General features: G+C 39.4%; 1 protein-coding gene across 2 annotated transcripts in view; it reads left to right on the top strand.

The window, feature by feature from the left end:
* The window catches only part of Tmem63 (transmembrane protein 63), a 264,066-nt gene that overhangs the window by 3,887 nt on the left and 234,563 nt on the right, over nucleotides 1-25,616 (top strand). For both annotated transcript variants that reach the window (XM_067151701.2, XM_067151702.2), the window contains exon 2: nucleotides 24,065-24,122. In XM_067151701.2, coding sequence (XP_067007802.2) covers nucleotides 24,115-24,122 — 8 coding nt within the window. In that variant the 5' untranslated portion in view covers nucleotides 24,065-24,114. The remainder of the gene's footprint in view (nucleotides 1-24,064; nucleotides 24,123-25,616) is intronic.

Below are 25,616 nucleotides of genomic sequence, written 5' to 3'. Positions count from 1 at the left end.
AGGGGGGAGTGGTGGTGAGTCGGGGAGATGGAGGTGGGGTTTGTTTGTGTTATGGAAATTCTGACAAATGTATGGAATGAATGTTTCAAGTAGAATGTTCTTTTTCTTGCTGACTTCATTTAAATTGTGAGTGGGGTTCATAAACTGATCTAAATCGATGTGGATGCTCTCGAGAACGTTGAGCAAGGTGCCTTTTTGCTCATAATGCAAGATCTTCAGGTCTTTATCTATTGAAGTGTATTCATGGCTGGATGCTTTATGGTGTTCGCTCATAGCTGAAAAAACGATTATATTTGAGAGCGTTGCGATGTTTGGTGTATCTTATGACAAAATTGCGGCCTGTTTGACCTATGTAGCTGGAATCACAGGATTGGCACTTTAATTTGTAAACTCCGGAGTTCAAATATTTGTTGTTGATGTTGCTATTGTTATTGTTGACAGTGTGTGGATTGAAAATGAGTTTGGAGTTGGTGTGGGAGGTTCTGTAAGCTATTTTGATGTTGTGTTTCTTGAAAATATTAGAAATTTGGTAAATGCTACTATTATTGAAAGTGAATGTGGAAAATTTTTCTTTTGGAGCGGAATTTTTTACTAGGGTAGTCTTGGGTCTGCTTTTGTATCTATTGATGATTCTGCTGATGAAGGTTCTATTGAAACCATTGTGTTCTGCAATGTTGTAGATGGTATTAATTTCTTTTTTGTAATTCTTGCGAGATAAAGGGATAGTTAATGCTCTGAGGACCATGCCATTGTAAGCTGCTTTTTTATGTATGTCTGAGTGCACAGAGGTCTGATGGATGGTATTGATGGTGTGGGTGGGTTTCCTGTATATATTGAAGGATAAAGTGTTGTTGCTGTTGCGCATAATGGTTAAGTCCAGGTAATTAAGGGCTTTATTGTTTTCTGACTCTATGGTGAATTTTATATGTGGGTCAATAGAGTTGAGAAATCCAAGTACTGTGTTGCTGTTAGTAACGTGGGAGTCTAAAATAACAAAGGTGTCATCTACAAAGCGTGTCCAGTGTTGAATGCCATTGATCTTGCCAATGATGTGAGAATGTTCTAAATGATCAATGTAGATGTCTGCAAGGATTCCTGAAGCTGGGGTGACCCCATGAGAAGACCTATCTGTTGGTAAATGGCTCAAGCGAGCCGAAACATGTCTGAATTTGTTTGCTCCGTCTAATGACGGAATATATGATGTATTGAATAGGAGGATACTCTCATTTTTCGCCATTGTAAATAGATTAAATTTTTGCACGAATCATAGCAATTACTTCTGTAACATCCTGTGTTATTGCATTAAAAGGAAGTGGATTCAGAGGATCCCCTTGAATGACCCCCTACTGTCTGAAGAATTGGTTTTGACTGTGCTAAATCATCGCATATTCTCGCATAGTTTTCTGATAGTATATTTTTAATCTTTGTGTAACAGTTTTTCCCTGTTATCTCTTCCAGTTTCTGAAGTATTAGGCTCCTGCTTGTGGAGTCAGAGGATTTGTGGAAATCTATAAACACCGCATAAAGCTTTCCTTTCTGCAACCTGAGTGCTTCTTGTATATCTTTAAGCAAACAATTGATTGCCTGGATTGTTGATCTGCCCCTCTTAAATGTGAATTGTTCTTCTGGTATTTTGTCATCTACTATAGGACCTATCCCTCAATCGATTTGTCAGTGTTTTTGTAAGAAGCTTCAGTAATATGCACTCAAGAGCGATACCATGGTAGGTGTTCGGGTCACTCACATCTCTCTGCCGGGCTGAGTGGCTCAGACGGTTAAGGCGCTGGCCTTCTGACCCCAACTTGGCAGGTTCGAACCTGGCTCAATCCGGTGGTATTTGAAGGTGCTCAAATACATCAGCCTCGTGTCGGTAGATTTACTGGCACGTAAAAGAACTCCTGTGGGACTAAATTCCGGCACCTCGGCGTCTCCGAAGACTGTAAAAGGGTAGTTAGTGGGATGTAAAACAAATATTATTATTATTATTATTATTATTATTATTATCACTCACATCTCCTTTACCCTTGTACATAACTTAAGTTGATTCCTGCCATTTGTCTGGTATTTTTCCTTGTTTGAGACATTTCTTCATAAGTTCTGTGACAGGTTCTTTTAGTGTTGCCCAAATGTCTTTCATATGTTCGTAGAGTATGTTATACTAGGATAAATTATAGTTCTACTGGAACACTGTGGTTCCTTCTAATTCTTATAACAAATCTTCTGTGGACTGCCACAGGGAAAATTCTGGATTATTTTTGATAGTAGAGAATACCACTTCATTTACCAAGAAATTGCTCAATAAGTAATTTTGCCTTACACCACAGGGTTATCCACGAAAACTGATAATAAGTTTTATATTTAACATTTTTAAAAGTAAACACCTGCAGTAGAATTACTATACGCAAAGTTTTTCTTGAGCCTGATTTTTACGGGGTGAGGGGTAAGGAGGGAGTGCTGACGGTTCCGGTTATACTGCCAACTGGATGGAAATAAAATCTGAATTGAATCTATAATATGATCGATCGATGTGAATTTTCTAAACATTTATTATCTTACGCCAAGAACTCTATCACACATACATTATTTAACATTATATAACATTTCTCGATGCGAATCTTGTTCCTAGCATAAATTATGTAGTTTGGCTTTGCTGTGTAAACAACATCAGTACTAGTTCGTAAAGTGTACGCCAGTTGTCGCACAGGGATGCATAGTTTGTGTTTCAAAGGTTGCCAATATGGATGTCGAAGATAACCGAGGTCTATCGATTCAGCACTAGGGAACTCAGGGCTCAAGAAAAGGTTCGCGTATAGTACTTTACTTTTAAAAGTACATGTCATATATAGCCTACACGCAAACTATAATGGTAAAAAATTGGACGGCAGGTATTATTTGTGTCAAGGTTGAAATAGTGCTCCTGGCATACAGAAATCCAGAGGTTGGTACTTTTCTGCACTCTCTGTTGGCTGTTCCGTTCCCACCACAAGCAAGAAGCATAAGAAATAAATTGACAAAGAGGGTCCACCTTTTCAGTACAATATATCAAGTAAATAAATAAGTAAGCAAGAAGCATGTCGCATATATATTGTATAATTTGCATGGCTTCTGGTTAAATAGTAGCACAGGTTTTGGTTGGCTGGTCTGAGTTCTCATAGGTTGTTCACAGCTACGGAAATGCTCCATGTTATTGAAGAGTTCGATCAAATTTGTAATCGCGATGCAGGAAGAGACTATGATGTGGACAAGAGTTGCAGTACACAATTGGAGTAAAAATAAAAGCTTGTCTTGAAGGGAGAAACAGTAACCACAGAACACTTTGTGGACAAAAAGTGAGGTTTCCAGAAATAAAAAAATAAAACTAAAAAACAAATATACCAGTATATAAGTATGTGGATAGAAAGTGCAAGGTAGCTAAGGAAGAATGGCTGAAGGAGAAGTGCAAGGATGTCGAAGGCTGTATGGTCCTGGGAAAGGTAGATGCTGCATACAGGAAAATCAAGGAAACCTTTGGAGAAAGGAAATCTAGGTGCATGAATATTAAGAGCTCAGATGGAAAGCCACTTCTAGGGAAAGAAGACAAAGCAGAAAGATGGCTGGAGCATATCCAACAGTTGTATCAAGGTAACGATGTAGATAATTTCGTTCTGGAACATGAAGGGGCTGTTGATGCTGATGAAATGGGAGACCCAATTTTGAGGTCAGAGTTTGACAGAGCTGTGAGTGACCTAAATAGGAACAAGGCACCTGGAATTGATGATATTCCCTCTGAATTACTGACTGCCTTAGGAGAAACCAGCATGGCAAGGTTATTTCATTTAGTGTGCAAGATGTATGAGACAGGAGAAGTCCCATCCGATTTTCGGCAGAATGTTGTTATACCTATTCCCAAGAAAGCCGGTGCTGACAGGTGTGAAAACTACCGCACTATTAGTTTAGTATCTCATGCCTGCAAAATTTTAACACGTATTATTTACAGAAGAATGGAAAAACAAGTTGAAGCTGAGTTGGGGGAAGATCAATTTGGCTTCAGAAGAAATGTAGGAACACGTGAAGCAATCCTGACTTTATGTCTGATCTTAGAGGATCGAATCAAGAAGGACAAGCTCACGTACATGGCATTCGTAGATCTAGAAAAGGCTTTCGATAATGTTGATTGGACCAGGCTATTTATGATTCTGAAGATGATAGGGATCAGATACCGAGAACGAAGAATTATCTACAGCCTGTATAAAAATCAGTCTGCAGTGATAAGAATCGAGGGCTTTGAAAAAGAAGCAGCAATCCAGAAAGGAGTGAGGCAAGGCTGCAGTTTGTCCCCTCTCCTTTTCAATGTTTACATAGAACAGGCAGTAAAGGAAATCAAAGAGAAATTTGGAAAGGGAATCACAGTCCAAGGAGAGGAAATCAAAACCTTGAGATTTGCGGATGATATTGTTATTTTATCTGAGACTGCAGAAGATCTCGAGAAGTTGCTGAATGGTATGGATGAAGTCTTAGGTAAGGAGTACAAGATGAAAATAAATAAGTCCAAAACAAAAGTAATGGAGTGCAGTCGAACGAAGGCAGGTGATGTAGGAAATATTAGATTAGGAAAGGAAGTAGATGAATATTGTTACTTGGGTAGTAAAATAACCAACGATGGCAGAAGTAAGGAGGACATAAAATGCAGACTAGCACAAGCAAGGAAGTGCTTTCTTAAGAAAAGAAATTTGCTCACTTCAAACATTGATATTGGAATTAGAAAAATGTTTTTGAAGACTTTTGTGTGGAGCGTGGCATTGTATGGAAGTGAAACATGGACGATAACTAGCTCAGAAAGAAAGAGAATAGAAGCTTTTGAAATGTGGTGTTACAGAAGAATGCTGAAGGTGAGATGGATAGATCGAATCACGAATGAAGAGATACTGAATCGAATTGGTGAGAGGAGATCGATTTGGCTAAATTTGACAAGAAGAAGAGATAGAATGATAGGACACATCTTAAGACACCCAGGACTTGTTCAGTTGGTTTTTGAAGGAAGTGTAGGTGGCAAGAATGGTAGGGGTAGACCAAGGTATGAATATGACAAACAGATTAGAGCAGATGTAGGATGCAATAGTTACGTAGAAATGAAAAGGTTAGCACAGGATAGGGTGGCATGGAGAGCTGCATCAAACCAGTCTATGGACTGATGACTCAAACACAACACACAAGTATGTGACTGAAAGGAGACAGTTTGGATGTATGGTCATGAGTGAAACAGATGTTGAAAGCAAAAGCAATAGCAAGAGAGTAAAATGTTGCCAGTTGTAAGGCTGGCAATGAATGGTTCATATGAAGTTTTGAATGAAATAATCTCGGTGGCGTTGCGCAAAATCTCCCATCCAATTATAAAGGAAAAAATGTGAATTTTCACATGTTATTGGGTTATGCCAGAAAAATTCGTACTTGCGCTTGCAAATTGGTAATGAAGATCAGATGCCAGTGTATTTTGCGATATAGCTGGACTATGCTAATAAAGATTACAACCTTATGAGTTGCTTCATTATTTTATAACTTGTTGTACTGTAGTAACATGTACAGTTTGATGATGATGATGATGCTTGTTGTTTAAAGGGGCCCAACATCTAGGTCATCGGCCCCTAATGGTACGTAATGTAATGACAATTTAAAAGTTCCAAATCATCCACTGACTAAAATAAAAAATGTCATGAAGAATGAATGGAGAGATATGAATTTATAACAATCAGTGGATCCGACCCAAAAATAACATAAAAAATAGTATTACTGACCAAGGGACCAGTGGGACCACTTCTAATGCACAATCCTGAATCGAGGAGGCTTGTTGGCTAAAGGGGTCCAAAATTCAGGTCAACGGCCCCTCATAATAGTACTTATCGATAGTAAAGTAGAACCATGGTATTTGTCATGTTGGGGTACTAATCAAAAGTAGTGTAGACTCACGGTATTCCACAACACATGATGATACAACTCACAAGTATTGTACGTCGCACAGGTAACGCAGACCTATGATGTTTCTCACATAAAGGCGCCACTCATAGGCAATGCAAACCGATGGTGTTCCTCATATAGTGGGTACCAATCACAGGCAACACCCAGACCCGTGGTGTTTCTCACAATGATAGCCTACTAATCACGGGTACTGGAAACCCACAGTGAGCCACTCTCTGCTACTACTAACCACAAACCTGTGGTGTACCTAATATAGTGGTACTACCCGCAAGTAAAGGCGACCCTTGGTGTTCCCCGCGAGATGGTACTAATCAAAAGTAATTTCATGGTTCTAATACAATCATCCCTTGGTCGCCCCTTTGAGTCGCCTCTCACGACAGGCAGGGGGTACCGTGGGTGTATTTTCCGTTTGCATCCCCCACCCACAGGGGGTTGACAGAGAGAAAAAGAAGGGACCCGTCACTTTGAAAATGAAGTAGCGGACAAAGAAAGACAAGGGCCACAAAGGGCGTGAAAATGAAAGAATCCCTAGGCCTCGAATGCTCTAATACCGTCAGGGTCGGAAAAGAACAAGAGTTGACCAAGGAAGGTCGGACAGGATAGACGAAAGTGCGGAGCTTGGCACAAGTAAGTGGAAGCAATGCCAGGACTCAGCTAAGGGCCCCGTGGTCGCCAACCCACACTCCCAGGTTGGAAGCCCCTTGAGCCCCTTTTAGTCGCTTCTTACGACAGGCAGGGGATACCATGGGTGTATTCTTCATCTGCGTCCCCCACCCACAGGGGGTCTTGTACAGTTTTCAGTATAAATATTTAACAAATACACGTTAAAAGTAAAAATTTTCTTCCTTAGGGTGCGGCGATTATTTGTGTATGTATGGTAAAACGGACTGTAATTCTTGCTGAGAAGCAGCCATTATTGGCAGAGAGCTCACATGCTACAACAGATGTAAGGCAACTTCCACCCCGGACTGATTCATTTCCTCAATGCTGTAGACAGCTGCAGTGGGGAAAGAGGACGCATAACTGCGATTACAGTGGGAGGCATGTATTGGTTGCCGTAGTAACTCTGGATCCCATCTATGATTCTGCTAGCTGACAGGGATGTGCATGGTGTTTTAATGGAACTATAGGAAATTTCATTGCAAAGAACTGTGATTAATTTATCGATGCATGTTTGTCGTATTGGTGGAATGTTTTCTTTTGGTAATAAAACCAGTACCAGTATTATTAACATGTATAAATTTAATTCTTCCTTGCTTTCTCTAGGTTACCTTTGTGTAATGTATACATTCAACAGCAAACTGAAGCAGATGTAAGTAAAATAAACACTGAACAGATGTGGCACCGAGCTCGATAGCTACAGTCACATAGGTGTAGACAGTATCCATTATTCGGGAGAGAGTGGATTCGAACCCCACTGTCGGCAGCCCCTGAAGATGGTTTTCTCATGGTTTCCCATCTATACATGAGGCAAATGCTGGGGCTGTACCTTTGATTACTACAGACTGAGGTTACACTTGAATAAAACAGAATACAGGGTCTGCAGATGTGATGACACTGCAATGATCAGCATTGATGGAAGAGATAAGGAAAGTAATATATAGAAAGATAAGAACATTGAAAGGAATATCTGTTCTTCATCCTCCTCCAGCAGTATGGGATTATTCTGGAAAAATCTGCAGACATTTATCGAGAATTTCATGTCCCTCTGGCTGTTTAGAGTCTGAGTAGGGAATGCTTGTTCTCATTACTCTGTTCAAGAAAATGGAGTGCTACAGGGATCTATACCAATTGTTATATTGTTCGCAATTGCCATCAATGGGTAGTTGCCGTTGCTGGTCCTACAGTCATTCCATCACTGTATGTAGACTATCTAGCTCTACATTTCAGCTCTGGAAGGATGGAGGTTGCTGAGAAACAGCTGCAGCAAGTTATTAAACAAGTTTACAGATGAGCCCTGCAACGTGGTTTTAAGTTTTCAGCAGTGTAAACCTCAGTTGTACACTTCGGTCGATGTTGGCATGTTCGTGAACCACAGCTCCACTTGTGAAATCATGTTCTGTCAGTGGTAGACACCTGCATGTTTCCGGGTCTCCATTTTGATAAGAGACTAACATAGCAGCCCCGATCAGTTGGAAGGTAACGTACATGACGAGGCTTAACATGCTTAAATTTCTTAACGGCACTTTGTGGGGAGCTGACCGTGCAATGCTGCTATGTTTCTGTATGGCTGTGGTCCTTTCCCAAATAGACTATGGTAGTGCAGCTTATGGTTCAGTATCATCCTCTACAACATACCTTTTAGACAGTATTCACCATACTGGAGATAGGTTGGCAATTGGAGCTTTCTGTACTAACCAGATTCCCAGCCTACGTGCTAAAACATGCATTTCGTCTTTATGAGGAAGGTGGCAACAGATACTCCTCACGTATGGTGCCAAAATTCGTGAAGTGCCATAACATGTAAGCTATCAATGCCTCTATACTAATGAACAATACCAGCAGAGGTTTGAAAACAGACCAAATGCCATGTGACTGGTTGAGATTCAAATTGATAACTTGTGACAAGAGTTCCGGTGTGGCTATCATTGTTTGTCTTGAGTAAACACGAGCAAGGTACCTCTGTAGCTAGTTCCGTGACCGGATATACGGCTGATATACTCCTTAGTCCTAAGGTAAACACGGATGCTTATGTTCATCGGAGGTATTTCCAGAACTTTGTTTACCAGTATTTGGATGGGCGACTTCTCTTTGAGGACGGTTTTAAGATAGGAGAGGATGTTGGATGCTCGTTCTTGTCCTGTGATTGTCAACACCAAGGTCTTGCTTCCTGTGTCTATAGCTTGTATACTGCAGAGCTCTTCACAATCTTAGCAGCTGTGCAGCTGAATCATGAGTGGGACCACTTTTTTACGTGTACCGACTCTTTAAGTTCTCTGCAGTCTGTTGATACTTGTTTCCCACAACACCCACTGGTAGAAAATTCATGACCTAGTCAGGTTGTGCGATGCTGGCACAGAATTGCTTTCGTGTGGCTTTCAAGCCATGTGAGAATTGTGGAGAACGAACTTGCGCATCAAGCTAGAAAAGTAGTTCTTTTACCACCTAGACTTATGAACATACTTGCTGGGGATATTTGTTCCTAGATATGTCAAACCATCCTGACGTCCTAGGAATTGGAGTGGCCAGCTATCTGAACTTCTAACAAGGTAAGAGCAATTAAGAAAAAACTTGCTATGCGGTGTTCCTCTTTTTGGCCTTCATAGAGAGAGGCTGTAATTTTGTGTAGGTTGAGAATAGGCCAGGGATGATCTACGCATTCTTACCTCCTAGAGAGGAACGATCCCTCATTGTGTTCTTGTGATGCCGAATTCACTGTGGCCCACATCCTCACATAGCGTTCTGATCTCTGTGGCGTAAGATGGAACATCGACCTGCAAGAGACTTCCAACCTCATACTAGCCAATGACAATACTGCTGTATAGTCACTCGCTTTATTTGAGAGTTGATTAATGAAGAGTATATAAATTTCAAGTGTTCTGTTAGTAAGGGAACTTATGGTCCCGTTTGAAGTGTTTTTTGTCCTTTTCTTCTTAAAATAATTTTTGTTTTAAATATAACCGTGTTTTAATGTAAGCCTTATCCATGACTGTGAATGGTGCCCTTTCACTACTTAATGATAGAATATAAGCTTGAAACACATTGTGGAATACAAATTAATAAAGTTATTTCTGCTAAGTCTTAAATATTTCATAACAAATTTTTGTTTGACTTTTTAAAAGCATTTTTACATTTCTTTATTGAATAAGTTATTTTCTTTTATTTTTGTTTCCACTTAATTTGTTCAGACAGGAGAGTTACCAAGTTGTATTTCCTCTTAAAACAAAAATCACCACCAATACGTTTTGTCTGCACTGATGAGCCCACCTCTGCCTTCCATAGTCATCAGGAAGGTGGGTGTAAGTGCACACTGAAGGGTCTTCTTGACAAATCTTGTCTTGATGTGGGATGTGCAGGTTAAAAATAAGCCAGATAAACATAGGAAAAGGGAAGAGACATAAGATAAATATGAACTCAGGTAGATAATGCAAGATGCATGTGAGACTACTGGCAGAAATTAGTGCTGTTGGACTAGACAAAAGTGTGACTGAATCTGTAGCTATATTTCTAGAAAATTGAACTTGGAGAATTAGAGTCTCAAAGCTTTATCTGACGCAGTAATAATTAAGAGGGGAATTCCTCAAGGCAGTGTTATTGGACCTTTGTTTTCTTTTACATATAAATGATATGAGTAAAGAAGAGGAATCAGAGATGGTTTTTTGCGGATGATTTTATTCTGTATAGAGTAATAAATAAGTTACAAGATTGTAACTGCAAAATGACCTCGATAATGTGAGATGGACAGTAATCAATGGTATTGATGATAAACGGGGTTAAAAGTCGGGTTGTGAGTTTCACAAATAGGAAAAGTCCTCTCAGTTTTTATTACTGTGTTGATGGGGTGAAAGTTCCTTATAGGGATCATTGTAAGTGCCTAGGTGTTAATATAAGGAAATATCTTCATTGAGGCAATTACATAAATGGGATTGTAAATAAAGGGTACAGATCTCTGCACATGGTTATGAGCCTATTTAAGGGTTGTAGTAAGGATTTAAACAAGAGGGCATGTAAGTCTCTGGTAAGACACCTTCTAGAACATAGTTCCAGTGTATGGGACCCTCACCAGGATTACTTGATCCAAGAAATGGAAAAAATCCAAAGAAAAGTAGCTTGTTTTGTTTTGGGTGATTTCCAACAAAAGAGTAGTGTCACAAAAATGTTTGCCGAGTTTGGGCTGGGAAGACTTGCGAGAAAGGAGACGAGCTACTCGTCTAAATGGTGTGTTCCAAGCTGCCAGTGGAGAGACGGCGTGGAATGACATTACCAGACAAATAAGTTTGAGTGGTGTCTTTGAAAGTAGGAAAGATCACAGTATGATGATAAAGTTGGAATTCAACAGGACAAATTGGGGAAAATATTAGTTTATAGAATGGGGAGTTAGGAATTGAAATAACTTACCAAGGGAGATGTTCAATACATTTCCAATTTCTTTGAAATCATTTAAGAAAAGGCTAGGAAAACAACAGGTAGGGAAAAAATGCGTATCAGTAGTGATTGATTTATTTGATAAGGTACCGTCCAACATTTGCCTGGTGTGAAAATGGGCAACTACAGAAAACCAATTTCAGAACTACTAACAGTGGGGTTTGAACCCACTCTTTCCTGGATGCAAGCTCACAGCTGCGTGCCCCTAACCACATGGCCAACTTGCCCGGTCTCTGCATATGAATTGAGGAAAGAGAGTTGAAGAAAACCAAATCTATCAATTAATTTGTGTGTATAAAGGGGAGAAATATTTTCAAAACATCGCTCTTTTGCCTATCCAGTTGTACTTCATGCAGCTAAATGCTGGCCAAGAGTCAAAGATTTCTTTAGCTTCAAGGCTATATCTTTCCCATCTTGACAACATTAAAATTTACAAGTGAGAACAATCTGAAGTTAAGCCCACAGAGGTCTGTATGACATGGAGGTTGGCAGCGTGCCAAGAAAAGGTGTGTACAGCACTAGCTGCAATACCCTTCGTTGACAGGACGATCATAATTATAGATTATGCAAAGTTATCTAACTCCCTAGCTACTTTCTGCCACTATTCAGGCATGCTGTTTTACTCGGGATGCAGCAGTAATTCCCATCTATCGGAGATGAGTGGCAGCAGAAGAGAGAAATCGCACCAACAATGTTACTGTTGATCATTTTTATGATCTTTCGATATTATAGGCCTTCACATTTAGTTTTCTTCAGACTGGGATATTAGAGCATCTAATGTAAAGACAGTCCTTCCTACTAACATGACTCCCTCTTGTCTTATTCTTCTTGCGATCGTTCCTTCAAGATTTTTACTCACTTTTTAATAAAAGTCTCCACATTTTTCCTTGTTGATACAGATCCGGTGACCACGCGGATTTACACCTTAAGGCAATCATGACAAAAACCATCGCCAGTTAACTCCATTAAACATTATTTCCATTTAACAATGCTTGGCGTTGATATAGACTAAGCAACAAAAGTCTCAATTCATTGTTCTATTATCATAGTCTGTACAGTAAAACTGTATAGGACATAAATGATTGGAACTTGTATTCTCTATAACTTTTGTTATGGTATGTATTACTTTTCGATTGGTCCAATAACACACGTATTTAAATTAAAACTTTTTTTTTTCTTTCCAAATTCCTTCCAACAATTGTCCACCATTCCACATCCCTCATCCCCACCTTAGGCTACACTATACCTCTCTTCCTCCTCTCATCTACATCTCAGCTCTATTGTATTTCTTTGCTTTTGCTCTTTCAAATTTTTTCAATGATCCATATTGGAAACAAATGAACATCTCAACACTTTTCCATCAACATTATTCTCTTCACACTTGTTTCAGCTGAACTGAATTCAAGAAGATTCTTCAAGTGCTAGTATTTTAAGTGTTTCACCTGGTCTTTTGTGAAGTGCATTCTTCAAATTCTAGAGTGCATCATTCTGTTCACCATCCCATACTGCAACATCCTGACTTCGATCCAACGCATTTGCGATTCCCGTCTTCAAGAGCTCTTCACAATGTCTGTAGACATCATAACCCAATCACACACAAGTTCAGCTGATGGCCTCTTTATTTTTGCCTGCTGGCATCAGCTCATGCTCCCTTTGTGCCATCCATTCAGCGTACAATTTATGTATGTTGTCCTTGAAGGGCTTGGTGACGGAAACATCTAAGGACTGTAGACAATGTGCGAGTCCATCAGGAATATGAGATCAGTTTTCATTTCCTGAAGACATTTCTTCGCGTCTTCCTCCAAGTGTCCGTGGAAACTGTCTCACACTAGCATTGCTGGGCGTTGAAACAGGGCCCCTAACTGTGCTCCCCACACCGTACGGACTCGGTTGTGAACAAGAGCTGTATCCATCCTTTTCCTTGAACCCGTACATGAATGCCTTTGGGAAACTTTGCTTTAGGCACTGTTTTTCTTTTGACAATAATGTACGGTGGCAATTTTCTTCAGCATGCAGTTATTGCTAGCATGACAGTTCAATGCTGTTTTTCACACCCAATTGTACATACAAGCATGCCAGATTCTCCCTTGTTGATGGTGGTGTTGCATGGCATGTCGAAGTTTATCGGGGTTTGATCTGCATTGCTAATTTAAGATAAGAGGTAATTGTTTTTCTTCTGTATTACTATCACATGGCAATGAAAATCTATGATTTGTCACTGAAATCACATGGCATTCTCTGGCTGAGAGATGTTCGCCTTCGCAGACACAGTCCCTTTTGTTTTACAAGATATTAGAATCATTCCGTATTGACGGTTTTCACTTTACAAAGGTGAAAAATGAGAGCATCCTCCTAATTCAATACAATAAATATTCCGTCATTAGACGGAGTAAACAAATTCAAACATGTTTCAGCTCGTTTGAGCCATCTTCAGTGAAAAATGAGGGGAGTTTGAAATAATTTACATAATATAAGTTGAAAAATGCTAAAAACCATAATGAAGGAGCAAATGAAGAAACAAACAAAAGAGAGCCTAGACGGAAACAAAATTAGCACAAATATACAATATTTACATTAATATGCGGAGAAAAAACAACTCACTGCGACAAAATTCAGTGAAAAGGTGTTATATTAAAATAATAATTGAAACTAAAAACTGTGTTAACCTAAGAAAACAAAGGAATGAAAAAACAAATGATGCAGATGGAAATGGACAATGGACGGGCGAACCACTCGTACACACACTTCAAGAACAGTGCTTGATCTTCATAAACACGTACCAACATCGCATGCGTTTCTTTCTATGTCTTGCCAAGCTTAAACAAAACTGTACATTGATCTTTTGGTCTTTTATGTTTCTGTTCGCAGTTCAGAACCAACGTGCTAAACATGCACTGTGTCAAGCAGGTCTTTCATGGCACACACACGATGCTCAACTGAACAACGTTGGGAGTAGGTGGTCAAAACCTGCTGCTATGCATGTGCAGCGTTGCATGTCGGCAGTGTTGCCTGCCGGATCGACTGTTCTGACTTCATTCACCGAACTTTATTGTTGCAGGTTGTATAAGGGGCATAGAATGTAACCTCAACACTGATGCGAGGTTATTACCTTTTTTTAATACTTGTGGTCCTTATCAGTTCCCATGCAGTTATGTTGCTGGGTAATTTGTTTAACGTATACTCTGTTCTTGGAAAATGACTGCAACGTGAGATTATTTAGTGACAAACACTTGCACATTATAAACAACATGCCAGTGCACCAGGAATCGTACAGATGGCAATATATCATTGAAGAGTTGGTCACACCAAGCCATGTAGGTAGCAGCTGAAAACAGCAAGCTGTCCGGTATTGGTGTATCAAAGTATTTGGTTATGTGCGGGGATTTTTTCCCTGCAATTTACAAATGTTAAAAATAGGATGCAAGTTATTTGCGAGCAAATACGGTATATAGATTTGGAGGTTGTCTCAAGCAGTGGGCAATATGCAAACAGCTAAACCACAGCCAGTTAAGCAAAGTGATCACTGCAGGCTTGATCATCAGTTAGCGGGCAATTCAGCACATAGGACACTTACATGTATTCATTCACCTTGTACCTGTACCTGTGTGATTCGACTGACAAGGACCATCCAGCACTAAAGAAAGTTTGCATGAGATCATGTGATGCCATTACACATGAATTCAGTTATGCCACTAATTGTGCAGATAGTGCTATGACTGTGTGCCAGGAGAGAGAACTTAATTTCAAGGCTCAGACACCTGCCCATAAACTGCATATTTTGCTAGTGAACACTGATCCCTGCATTCGAGGTGTAATGAGCACCACTACGGGTCCATGGTTGAGTGGAGAGGTGTGATTTGGAGCGATGAATGTGCTTACCTTACGGACATGAGGAAATGTATGTCAATCACCGACCAGCTAGTGCATAACAAAATATTAACGCAAAGATCCATGATAGGCCTAGCAAGCCAGTGGTATCGTATTATTATATTTTCAACAATCAAACGAGCCTCGGATCGAATGTAAAACCAATGCCAAAAGTGGCAAAGCCTTTGTGCAGATCTGTCAGGTGTGATAGCCAAAATGGCTCTGATGATAGGCAAATCTCTTCAAAGAAAAATATAATTGGGACTATTAATGTAGTTTCCTTAGAAAAGGATGCAAGAACTCAAGAAATCACACGGATAATGACAGAGAGAAACATACTGATAAAGGGACTAAGTGAAATAAGAAAATAAGGGAGTGGTAGTAAGGTGCTGGAGAGGGGATATAAATTGTGGTGGTCAGGAAGACACAAAAGAAGAGATGGTGTTGCAATAATAGTGGCTAAAGAACTAGCCATCCAAGTACCCAATGTGGATTATGTTTGCAACAGAATAATTAAAGTTAGTTAATGACGAAAGGAAATATCCTTGATATAATCCAGGTTTATGCTCCTCAAATAGGTTCTGAAATAGATGAAAAGGAAGAGTTCATCTCTAAACTGGAGGATGATGTAACATCTAAGAAGACTGTGATTGTAGGAGACTTCAAGGCTAGAGTTAGGAATGATAGAGGAGGATATAAAACAGTTGCAGGAAGCCATGGAAATCACAGAAATGATGGAGAGATGTTATCAGACTTGTGAGAAATAAATGGATCATTGGTAATGGATGGTATAAGAAAAGATAGTCACAAGTTTACCAGATACAGTTGGAACTTGCAACAGAAATCCATAATTGATTTTATAATAATAATAATAATAATAATAATAATAATAATGGAAGAAATTGGAAGATGCTTGACAGAAGTGAAAGTGATACCAAGCATTAATCTTTACGATGACTGCAGACTATTGGTGGGGATATTGATGAAACTTAGAAGGGGTAAATATGGGGGGGAAAAGACAGGCAAAAATCAAATGCTGGAAACTGAAAGATGGACATCCAAGAGATATATTAGGAAAAGATTAAAACTCAACTTCCTAAAGATGAGAGGAGGGATGTTGAGGAAGAATGAAAAAGATTCAAACAGACTTTAGTCAAAGCAGCAGAAGAAACCTGTGGAAGGACATCAACAAAAGTCAGACACAAAGAAACTCCATGATGGAATGAGAGAATTGCAGTCAAGAAGAATAATGCATGGAGAGAATGGTTCAGAAACAGAACGGAACATAATAGAGACAAGTAGAAAACGACTAAGCAGAGCAGCAAGGAAAATGATAGCATTGGCTAAAAAGATGTCCTGGGAAAAATTTACAAAAGAGATAGAAGAGAATGATAAGAATGAAAAGACAATATTAGACCGCATATTAGATAACAGAAGGAAGCAAAAAGAAAATACATCAAAAGTCATCAACAAAGATGGAAAACCTGTGTCGGAAGGAAAAGATGTTTTGAAAGTATGGAAAGAATACTTCCAAAATCTATATGAAGGACAAATTGAAACAAATGAACCCAAGGAAATAGATGAAGATAAAATAAATATCACCATTACAGTGGAAGGGACGAATAAACAATCAGATGAAATGGGAAGAGATCTACAAATGTCGGATGTAGAAAAAGCTGTATTAGAAATGAAAAATGACAATGCTCTTGAAATAGATGAATAGATGGAATGCAGTGGCTGTATAGAATAATAAAGATTTTATGGACTGATGGAGAGATTCCTGATGATTGGACAAGGGCAATTATTGTACCTATTCAAAAAAAAGGTAATAAGGCACTTTGTGTGAACAACAGGGGAAAAGCATTACTGTGTCATTGCATGAAGATTTATGAAAATATAATCTTACAAAAAATCAAGAACAAGATATTCACAATTAAGAGAACAACAAGGATTTAGACCTGGAAGATCAACTATTGGTGCCATATTTACAGCTATCGAATAGTAGCAAAGAAATGGGAATTTGGGAAACGCATCGCAGTTGCATTCATAGATATACAACACATTTATGACACAGTTAGAAGAGAAGACATATGGCAAGGGCTGAAGAGAATGGAATTGTCAAGAGAAATGCAATTCAGAATTAGAAACATGTATAACAAATGTCTGAATTTTGTTATAATAGATGGCAAAAAATCAGAATTGTTTAGAACAGATAGAAGAGTTTGACGGGTGAAGTTTAAGAAAGCAGAGATTGTTATTAGTGGAATACTGTGTAGGAGGGATACTGACTGGAAGGTGATTGGGGATTTAAATGAGACTATGGAGTGGGTATGTGGGAAACTGGGAGTGAAATTTCTAGATCCTAATGGGTGGGTCGGAGATAGGGATCTGCGCTCGGATGGCCTTCATTTAAACCGCAGTGGTACGTATAAGTTAGGAAATTTGTTTGGAAGGGTAATAGGGAGGTACATTCAGGGAAACGGGATGGCCTAGGGAGCGGTGATAAGGGAACAGGGAACTGGAAATCAAGTAGGGATGACATAAAATTGTTAGTGTTGAACTGTAGAAGTATTGTAAAGAAAGGAATAGAATTAAGTAATTTAATAGATATATATTTACCAGATATTGTAATAGGAGTTGAATCATGGCTGAGAAATGATATAATGGATGCAGAAATTTTCTCACAGCACTGGAGTGTGTATCGTAGAGATAGGATAGGAAAGGTGGGAGGGGGAGTTTTCATTCTGGTGAAAGAAGAATTTGTAAGCTACGAAAAAGTTAAAGATGAGACACATGAAATTCTAGGTGTAAGGCTCATTTCTAAAGATAATAGGCAACTTGATATATTTGGAGTGTATAGATCGGGAAAGGGTAGCACTGACGCGGATTCGGAATTATTTGATAGGATAGTCAGCTATGTGGGAAACGACATGGAAAGAAATGTGATTGTAGCGGGAGATCTGAATTTGCCAGATGTCAATTGGGAAGGAAATGCGAACGACAGGAAGCATGACCAACAAATGGCAAATAAGTTAATATGGGAAGGACAGCTGATTCAGAAAGTGATGGAACCAACCAGAGAGAAAAATATTTTGGATGTGGTGCTGATAAAACCACATGAGCTCTATAGGGAAACTGAAGTAATAGATGGTATTAGTGATCATGAAGCTGTTTTTGTGGTAGTTAAAAATAAATGTGATAGAAAGGAAGGTCTTAAAAGTAGGACTGTTAGGCAGTACCATATGGCTGATAAAGCAGGTATGAGGCAGTTTCTAAAAAGTAACTATGATCGGTGGAAAACGGTAAATAAAAATGTAAACAGACTCTGGGATGGGTTTAAAGAAATTGTTGAGGAATGCGAAAACAGGTTTGTACCTTTAAGGGTGGTAAGGAATGGTAAAGACCCACCTTATTATAATAGAGAAATAAAGAGACTAAGAAGGAGGTGCAGACTGGAAAGAAATAGAGTTAGAAATGGCTGTGGAAGTAAGGAGAAATTGAAGGAACTTACTAGAAAATTGAATCTAGCAAAGAAGGCAGCTAAGGATAACATGATGGCAAGCATAATTGGCAGTCATACAAATTTTAGTGAAAAATGGAAGGGTATGTATAGGTATTTTAAGGCAGAAACAGGTTCCAAGAAGGACATTCCAGGAATAATTAATGAACAAGGAGAGTGTGTATGTGAGGATCTTCAAAAGGCAGAAGTATTCAGTCAGCAGTATGTAAAGATTGTTGGTTACAAGGATAATGTCGAGATAGAGGAAGAGACTAAGGCCAAAGAAGTAATAAAATTTACATATGATAACAATGACATTTACAATAAGATACAAAAGTTGAAAACTAGAAAAGCGGCTGGAATTGATCAGATTTCTGGGGATATACTAAAGACAATGGGTTGGGATATAGTACCATATCTGAAGTACTTATTTGATTATTGTTTGGCTGAAGGAGCTATACCAGATGAATGGAGAGTTGCTATAGTAGCCCCTGTATATAAAGGAAAGGGTGATAGACATAAAGCTGAAAATTACAGGCCAGTAAGTTTGACATGCATTGTATGTAAGCTTTGGGAAGGCATTCTTCTGATTATATTAGGCATGTTTGTGAAATTAATAACTGGTTCGATAGAAGGCAATTCGGTTTTAGGAAAGGTTATTCCACTGAAGCTCAACTTGTAGGATTCCAGCAAGATATAGCAGATATCTTGGATTCTGGAGGTCAAATGGACTGTATCGCGATTGACATGTCTAAAGCATTTGATAGGGTGGATCATGGGAGACTACTGGCAAAAATGAGTGCAATTGGACTAGACAAAAGAGTGACTGAATGGGTTGCTATATTTCTAGAAAATAGATCTCAGAGAGTTAGAGTAGGTGAAGCTTTGTCTGACCCTGTAATAGTTGAGAGGGGAGTTCCTCAGGGCAGTGTTATCGGACCTTTGTTTTCTTATATATATATATAAACGATATGAGTAAAGGAGTGGAATCGGAGGTAAGGCTTTTTGCAGATGATGTTATTCTCTATAGAGTGATAAATAAGTTACAAGATTGTGAGCAACTGCAACGTGACCTCGAAAATATTGTGAGATGGACAGCAGGCAATGGTATGTTGATAAACGGGGCTAAAAGTCAGGTTGTGAGTTTCACAAATAGGAAAAGTCCTCTCAGTTTTAATTACTGTGTTGATGGGGTGAAAGTTCCTTTTGGGGATCATTGTAAGTATCTAGGTGTTAATATAAGGAAAGATCTTCACTGGGGTAATCACATAAATGGGATTGTAAATAAAGGGTACCGATCTCTGCACATGGTTATGAGGGTGTTTAGGGGTTGTAGTAAGGATGTAAAGGAGAGTGCATATAAGTCTCTGGTAAGACCCCAACTAGAGTATGGTTCCAGTGTATGGGACCCTCACCAGGATTACCTGATTCAAGAACTGGAAAAAATCCAAAGAAAAGCAGCTCGATTTGTTCTGGGTGATTTCCGACAAAAGAGTAGCGTTACAAAAATGTTGCAATGTTTGGGTTGGGAAGAATTGAGAGAAAGAAGAGGAGCTGCTCGACTAAGTGGTATGTTCCGAGCTATCAGTGGAGAGATGGCGTAGAATGACATTAGTAGACGAATAGGTTTGAATGGCGTCTATAAAAGTAGGAAAGATCACAATATGAAGATAAAGTTGGAATTCAAGAGGACAAACTGGGGCAAATATTCATTTATAGGAAGGGGAGTTAGGGATTGGAATAACTTACCAAGGGAGATGTTCAATAAATTTACAATTTCTTTGAAATCATTTCGGAAAAGGCTAGGAAAGCAACAGATAGGGAATCTGCCACCTGGGCGACTGCCCTAAATGCAGATCAGTATTGATTGATTGATTGATTGATTGATTGATTGATTGTACTTTCACCAGTGCTCTTTAATATAGTGATGGACAACATTATGTGGAAAGTTTGCCAAGGGTCAACAGCAAATGATATGACAGTCATAACATATATAGATGATGTAATGATATGGGAAGAAAATGAACAAAAATTGGAAGAACTAAATACCTGGCAGAGGGCAATTGAAGAAGCAGGCAGGGAAATAAGTTTAACGAAAAGTGAGGTAATGAAAATCAGTAAAAACAAAAAAATGAAGTATGTTAAGTGTAATAGAAAAGTTCTTAAAGAAGTAGATGCTTTTAAATACCTAGGAAGTAAGCTAACTGGGAAAGGAAACATCAAGGAAGTTATTTCGGAGAGGATAGGAAATTGCCCAAAATTTTATTACTGTGTATCAGACATAATTAGAAATTGGAAAGTACCTACCAAAGCAAAAATCATGATATATAAATCATATTATATGCCAATATTGAGCTATGGATCAGAATGGACTTGCACAAAAAAATAAAAAAATAAAATGTGATTAGATTACAAGTGACAGAGATGTGCTTTCTGCGAGAGATCTTGGTTAGGAGGAGGAACAAGATAAGAAATTAAACCATACAAAGCACGCTAAAGATCAACCCTCTCCAAGAAACTATGGAGAGAAATAGGCTGAAATGGTTTGGCCATGTCAAAAGAATGGGACAGGAAAGATTACCAAGAAGAGCTCTGGAATGGACAGAATCTGGAAGAAGACCTGTTGGAAGACCATGAACAAGATGGAGGGATCAGGTGGAGGACGACATAAATCAGAGAGGACTACAGTGGCAAACAGTGATGAATGATAGAATGTGGGAAAAATATATATATATATTTTTTGCAAGTTGCTTTACGTCGCGCCGACACAGATAGTTCTTATGGTGACGAGGGGACAGGAAAGGGCTAGGAATGGGAAGGAAGTGGCTGTGGCCTTAATTAAGGTACAGCCTCAGCATTTGCCTGGTGTGAAAATGGGAAACCACGGAAAACCATCTTCAGGGCTGCCGACATTGGGGTTCGAACCCACTATCTCCCGAATACTGGATACTGGCCGCACTTAAGCGACTGCAGCTATCAAGCTCGGTAAAGAGAAGATTGGAAGAGGCTCTGTGAACTACCTGCATAAGCAGAAACGTATCAGGAAGAAGAGAATCGTGCTCTACCATGTGGGAGTCAGATGAGAAATTTGTTTTTGTTGTGTGGCCAATGTCAGGCAAACAATATGTGCTGGCCTTTACAGTGCCCACAGTAAAGTTTTGCGGAGGTGCAATGACAGTTTTGGGATGTTTTTCAGGGAGGTTACTTGGTCCTCTGTGGATGTGCGTTTAAGAGATAATGGGTTTGAATCCCACGATTGGCAGCCCTGAATATGGTTTACTGTGATTTCTCATTTTCAAACCAGGCAAATGCTGGAGCTGTACCTTAATTCCACAGCCGCTACCTTCTAAATCCTAGCACTTTCCCATCCTTCCATTACATAAAACCTTAGATGTGTTAGTACGCCGTTAGGGGATAAAAGTGACTTGGTCCTCTTGTAATACTGCAATTAAGTTTAAGATCGAAAGATATAAAGACATTTTGACCAGCTGCATGTTGTACAGAGAAAGCCAGTTTGGAGGTGATAACTGTTTCAGCATGAAAATGTTCCCTGCCTCAAGGTAGGTCTGTTTATGGGATGCTTGTACACAATAAGGTTTCTGAAATGGACTGGCCAGCCCCAAGCTCTGCCCTCAATCCTTTTAAACATCTGTGATAAACTAAAATGGCATCTTTGCTCTGGACCCTAGTGACCCACATCACTAACTACACTGAGCGGCACGAAAAACACAACACCCAATAAATGATGTGTAATTATCTATTTAAACAAAGTGAAGAACTTCAACCATTGTTTTTAGACGGGCTATGCTATTGGCGTTGCTTTGCGAATAAATGATGAAATGTTGATTGGTTATTGCACTAGCCTTGATTGTTTTTTCCCGTGCAACCTGGAAAACACATCGCTGGATGTGAGCCAATAATGTTTTCCCGCTCTTGTAGAGCTTATTATTGTACCTTTAATTGTTCCCCTTTCAATTACACGTGTCTGTAGGATCTTTCTGTGATTGTCTTAATCAGCTTTCTGGAGTAAACATGCCGTTAAGCCCTGAACAAGCTGCGAAAGCGGTTGCTTTGGTGGAAGATGGTCGCAGCATGCATTACGTTGCAAAAGTGTTGAGTACTACACCTTCTACAGTTTCCAGAACCGTACGAAGGTACAGGGAAACTGGAGGCTTTGCAAGGAGAGAAGGATCAGGCCCGAGAAGAGCAACATCTGAGAAAGATGACCGATTCTTACAACTTCAAGTTCTCCGCAACAGTCACACCACCGCTATTGAAGCAGGAAATCGACTCCACCAAGTTCGAGGGGTCAATGTTAGTGAGAGAACCGTTCGAAGAAGACTGGAAGAAGCCAATCTTCAGTCCAGAAGACCTGCTACAGGACCGGAACTCACCAGAGAGCATCGCATAGCTCGACTGCGTTTCGCAAGGGAAGATCTTGGCTGGACAGTACAACAATGGGATCAAGTGTTGTTCACCGACGAGTCGCGATTTGGCCTCCGATCACCTGACAGAAGAGAGAGGGTCTGGAGAAGGCCAGGGGAAAGGTATTCCCCTTGCACGTTCTCATCCAGGGCGCCTTTTCACGGTGGTTCTGTGATGGTGTGGGCAGGAATGAATACAGCTGCAAGGACGGATTTAGTCTTCGTGGAGCATGGGAGCCTTACCGCACATCGGTATGTGGAGGAAATCCTTCTGGAGCATGTTGTGCCTTTTGCTCCGTTTATTGGTGATGGTTTTACACTAATACAAGACAATGCACGCCCACATGTTGCGAGAATTGTGCAACAGTTCTTGGATGAAACAGAGATTCATGCTATGGTTTGGCCTACTCGAAACCCAGATTTGAATCCCATTGAGAATGTTTGGGACCAGCTGGGGGGAAGAGTCCGTCAGCGCTATCCAGAGACCCTACGGAACACCCTCCTGGAAGTATGGGAGATGATTCCTCAACAGAACATGACCGCATTAATCAGGAGCATGCCTGAAAGGTTGAATGCCGTCATTGCTGCAAGAGGTGGCAATACACGCTTTTGAAGATGCGAACAGAGGTCCCCGAGATAGTCTCCGAGGTCTGTGAAGTGAAAGTGTGAAATGTGTAACATTAAAACAGAGCTTTATGAGCTCTATGAGCTTACTCAAAATTTCCTTGAAATGTGCATCTCTCACTTAATTTGTTCAATTTGTTTATAATTGTCTTTTCTTTTCATTGTTAGACCGTTAGATGGGACCGTACCACACTATTCCATCAAAGATGGTGGATTAGTGTCATAAATTTAGAATAAATTTCAGTTTTTGAAAGAAATTGAAGTGTTGCGTTTTTCGTGCCGCTCGGGGTATATTGCTGAAAGAAAAATGGTCTGCCGTTCCCTCGGAGACTTCCAACACCAGTTAATCTCCCTTTGCAGAATTTGAGCTGTAACCACTTAGATGCTAGTTTTGAGCAGGTGTCTGGATACTTTTGATCATATCTCTCTTAATTTCCAGAGTTGTTACACACGTATAAATGACCAAGGACCCTATTGTACGATGTTGGATTTTTGTTCTTGAGGTTAACAAGTAAATGCCTTTCATTCCTATACTGTTGAAACATGCTATGTTAATTTCATTTGACCTGTTATTTGTTACTTAATAATGGCTAATAGTATAATTTTGTTTCAGAAATACTTCATTTGGAGCCAGAGAAACAGAAGGCAACACAACTGTACAAAATGTCTAAGTAAGTACTACAGTATATATAGAAAGAAATGGCTTTATGAGATAGCTTCTTTTAAAGCAGTCATTTCTAAGACAAAAGTTATCAGGATCAAACCAGTGATAACTGTTATCAGAACATTTAACTGCTTGCAGGGCATGTGTTGAAATAATTTGAAATTGCTTTAGTTTGAATCCTTAACTTACCAGTTAGTTTGTATGGTTAGGGAATATTCTTTGTGAGATGAAATACTCACTGAGATGATTGCAAGTTTCATGGGAAGTGTAGTAAAGAATTTTCCAAGTTTCATTGGAAAAGTTTGAGATACTGTGTTTGAGGACAGTTGCCCATTTTACTTCTTAAAACAATCACCACCACCTTTTGACTGAAATAATTTAAATATTTAGGTGAATGGATTACTGCAAATTGTAACAAAAAGAAATCTACTTAATCTAAACTTCCAAAAATGGAGACTGTTTTTCAGTTACAAAATATATTTACAACCAAAATAGTCTCTCCTAGAGATACAAAATCTTACGCTCAATCATCGATGTCCCACTCCAGTCACCCAGGTGTGGTTAACAAGCCTCCTCCACTCCTTTCTGCCCTTCCACTTTTCCTGCTCCATTACTTCCGCCACATCCAATCCAGCTTCTCTAATGTCCTTCCAAATCTGACCCATCCACCTTCTCGGTCTTCCAACTGGTCTCTTTCCCTTAAATTTTCTTTCCAATTCCCTTCTTGCTACCCTTAGACTATACAATAGTAATTAAACCTGAAGCTCTCTATGAATCTGAGACACTTATCATCCAACATAATACACTAACAAGGCAAATAGAAATGAAGGAATGTAATATAATGAGAAAAATCCTAGGACCAAGAATCAAAAATAGAGTACGTTATCCGAAGCCTAATACAGAAATATATATTTTTAAAAAAAATTCCAAAATCAGACACAATGTGCATGCAAAGAATCCAATTAATTCGGCACTTAGAAAGAATGGGCTCAAACAGATTAACTCACAAAATCCACACATTTTTAAAGAACAAGGCTACCCAGCGATGAAAACACACTTGCTTGTTGCTAATGAAAGAATATTGGCCTAAAAGAAAGGCTAGAAAATGTTCATTCTACATGGTCCTACATGACCCATTTGTGGTGGTGGTGGTGAAGACTACAACTCTTATCTGAGTAAACATATTCTTCAGTTCACACTCACAATACTTTGTGAGTGTTTCATATGACTTAGTAGCCCAATGGACATACATCCACACAAATCACACAGAACGGATGAGATTAGTTACTTGCCTCCAGGCTTGTTTATCCTCTTCATGTTGCTGTGTTCCTCTTGAAACATCGTAACTGATGTAGAAACAATGTGGCACCAAAGTCTATGATTCTCAGCAAGCATATCCCAGGAGGAGGCTTTAAGGAATAAGATAATCAGCCCAGAAATTGTGAACATGATAAAGGTGATGTTTGAGGACTCAAAAGCTTTGACATCCTTCAAGCATAAG

This window comes from Anabrus simplex, chromosome 7 (assembly GCF_040414725.1).
Source record: "Anabrus simplex isolate iqAnaSimp1 chromosome 7, ASM4041472v1, whole genome shotgun sequence".
In the NCBI taxonomy this organism is placed as follows: Eukaryota; Metazoa; Arthropoda; class Insecta; order Orthoptera; family Tettigoniidae; genus Anabrus; species Anabrus simplex.
This window is presented reverse-complemented; position numbering and strand designations above follow the sequence as displayed.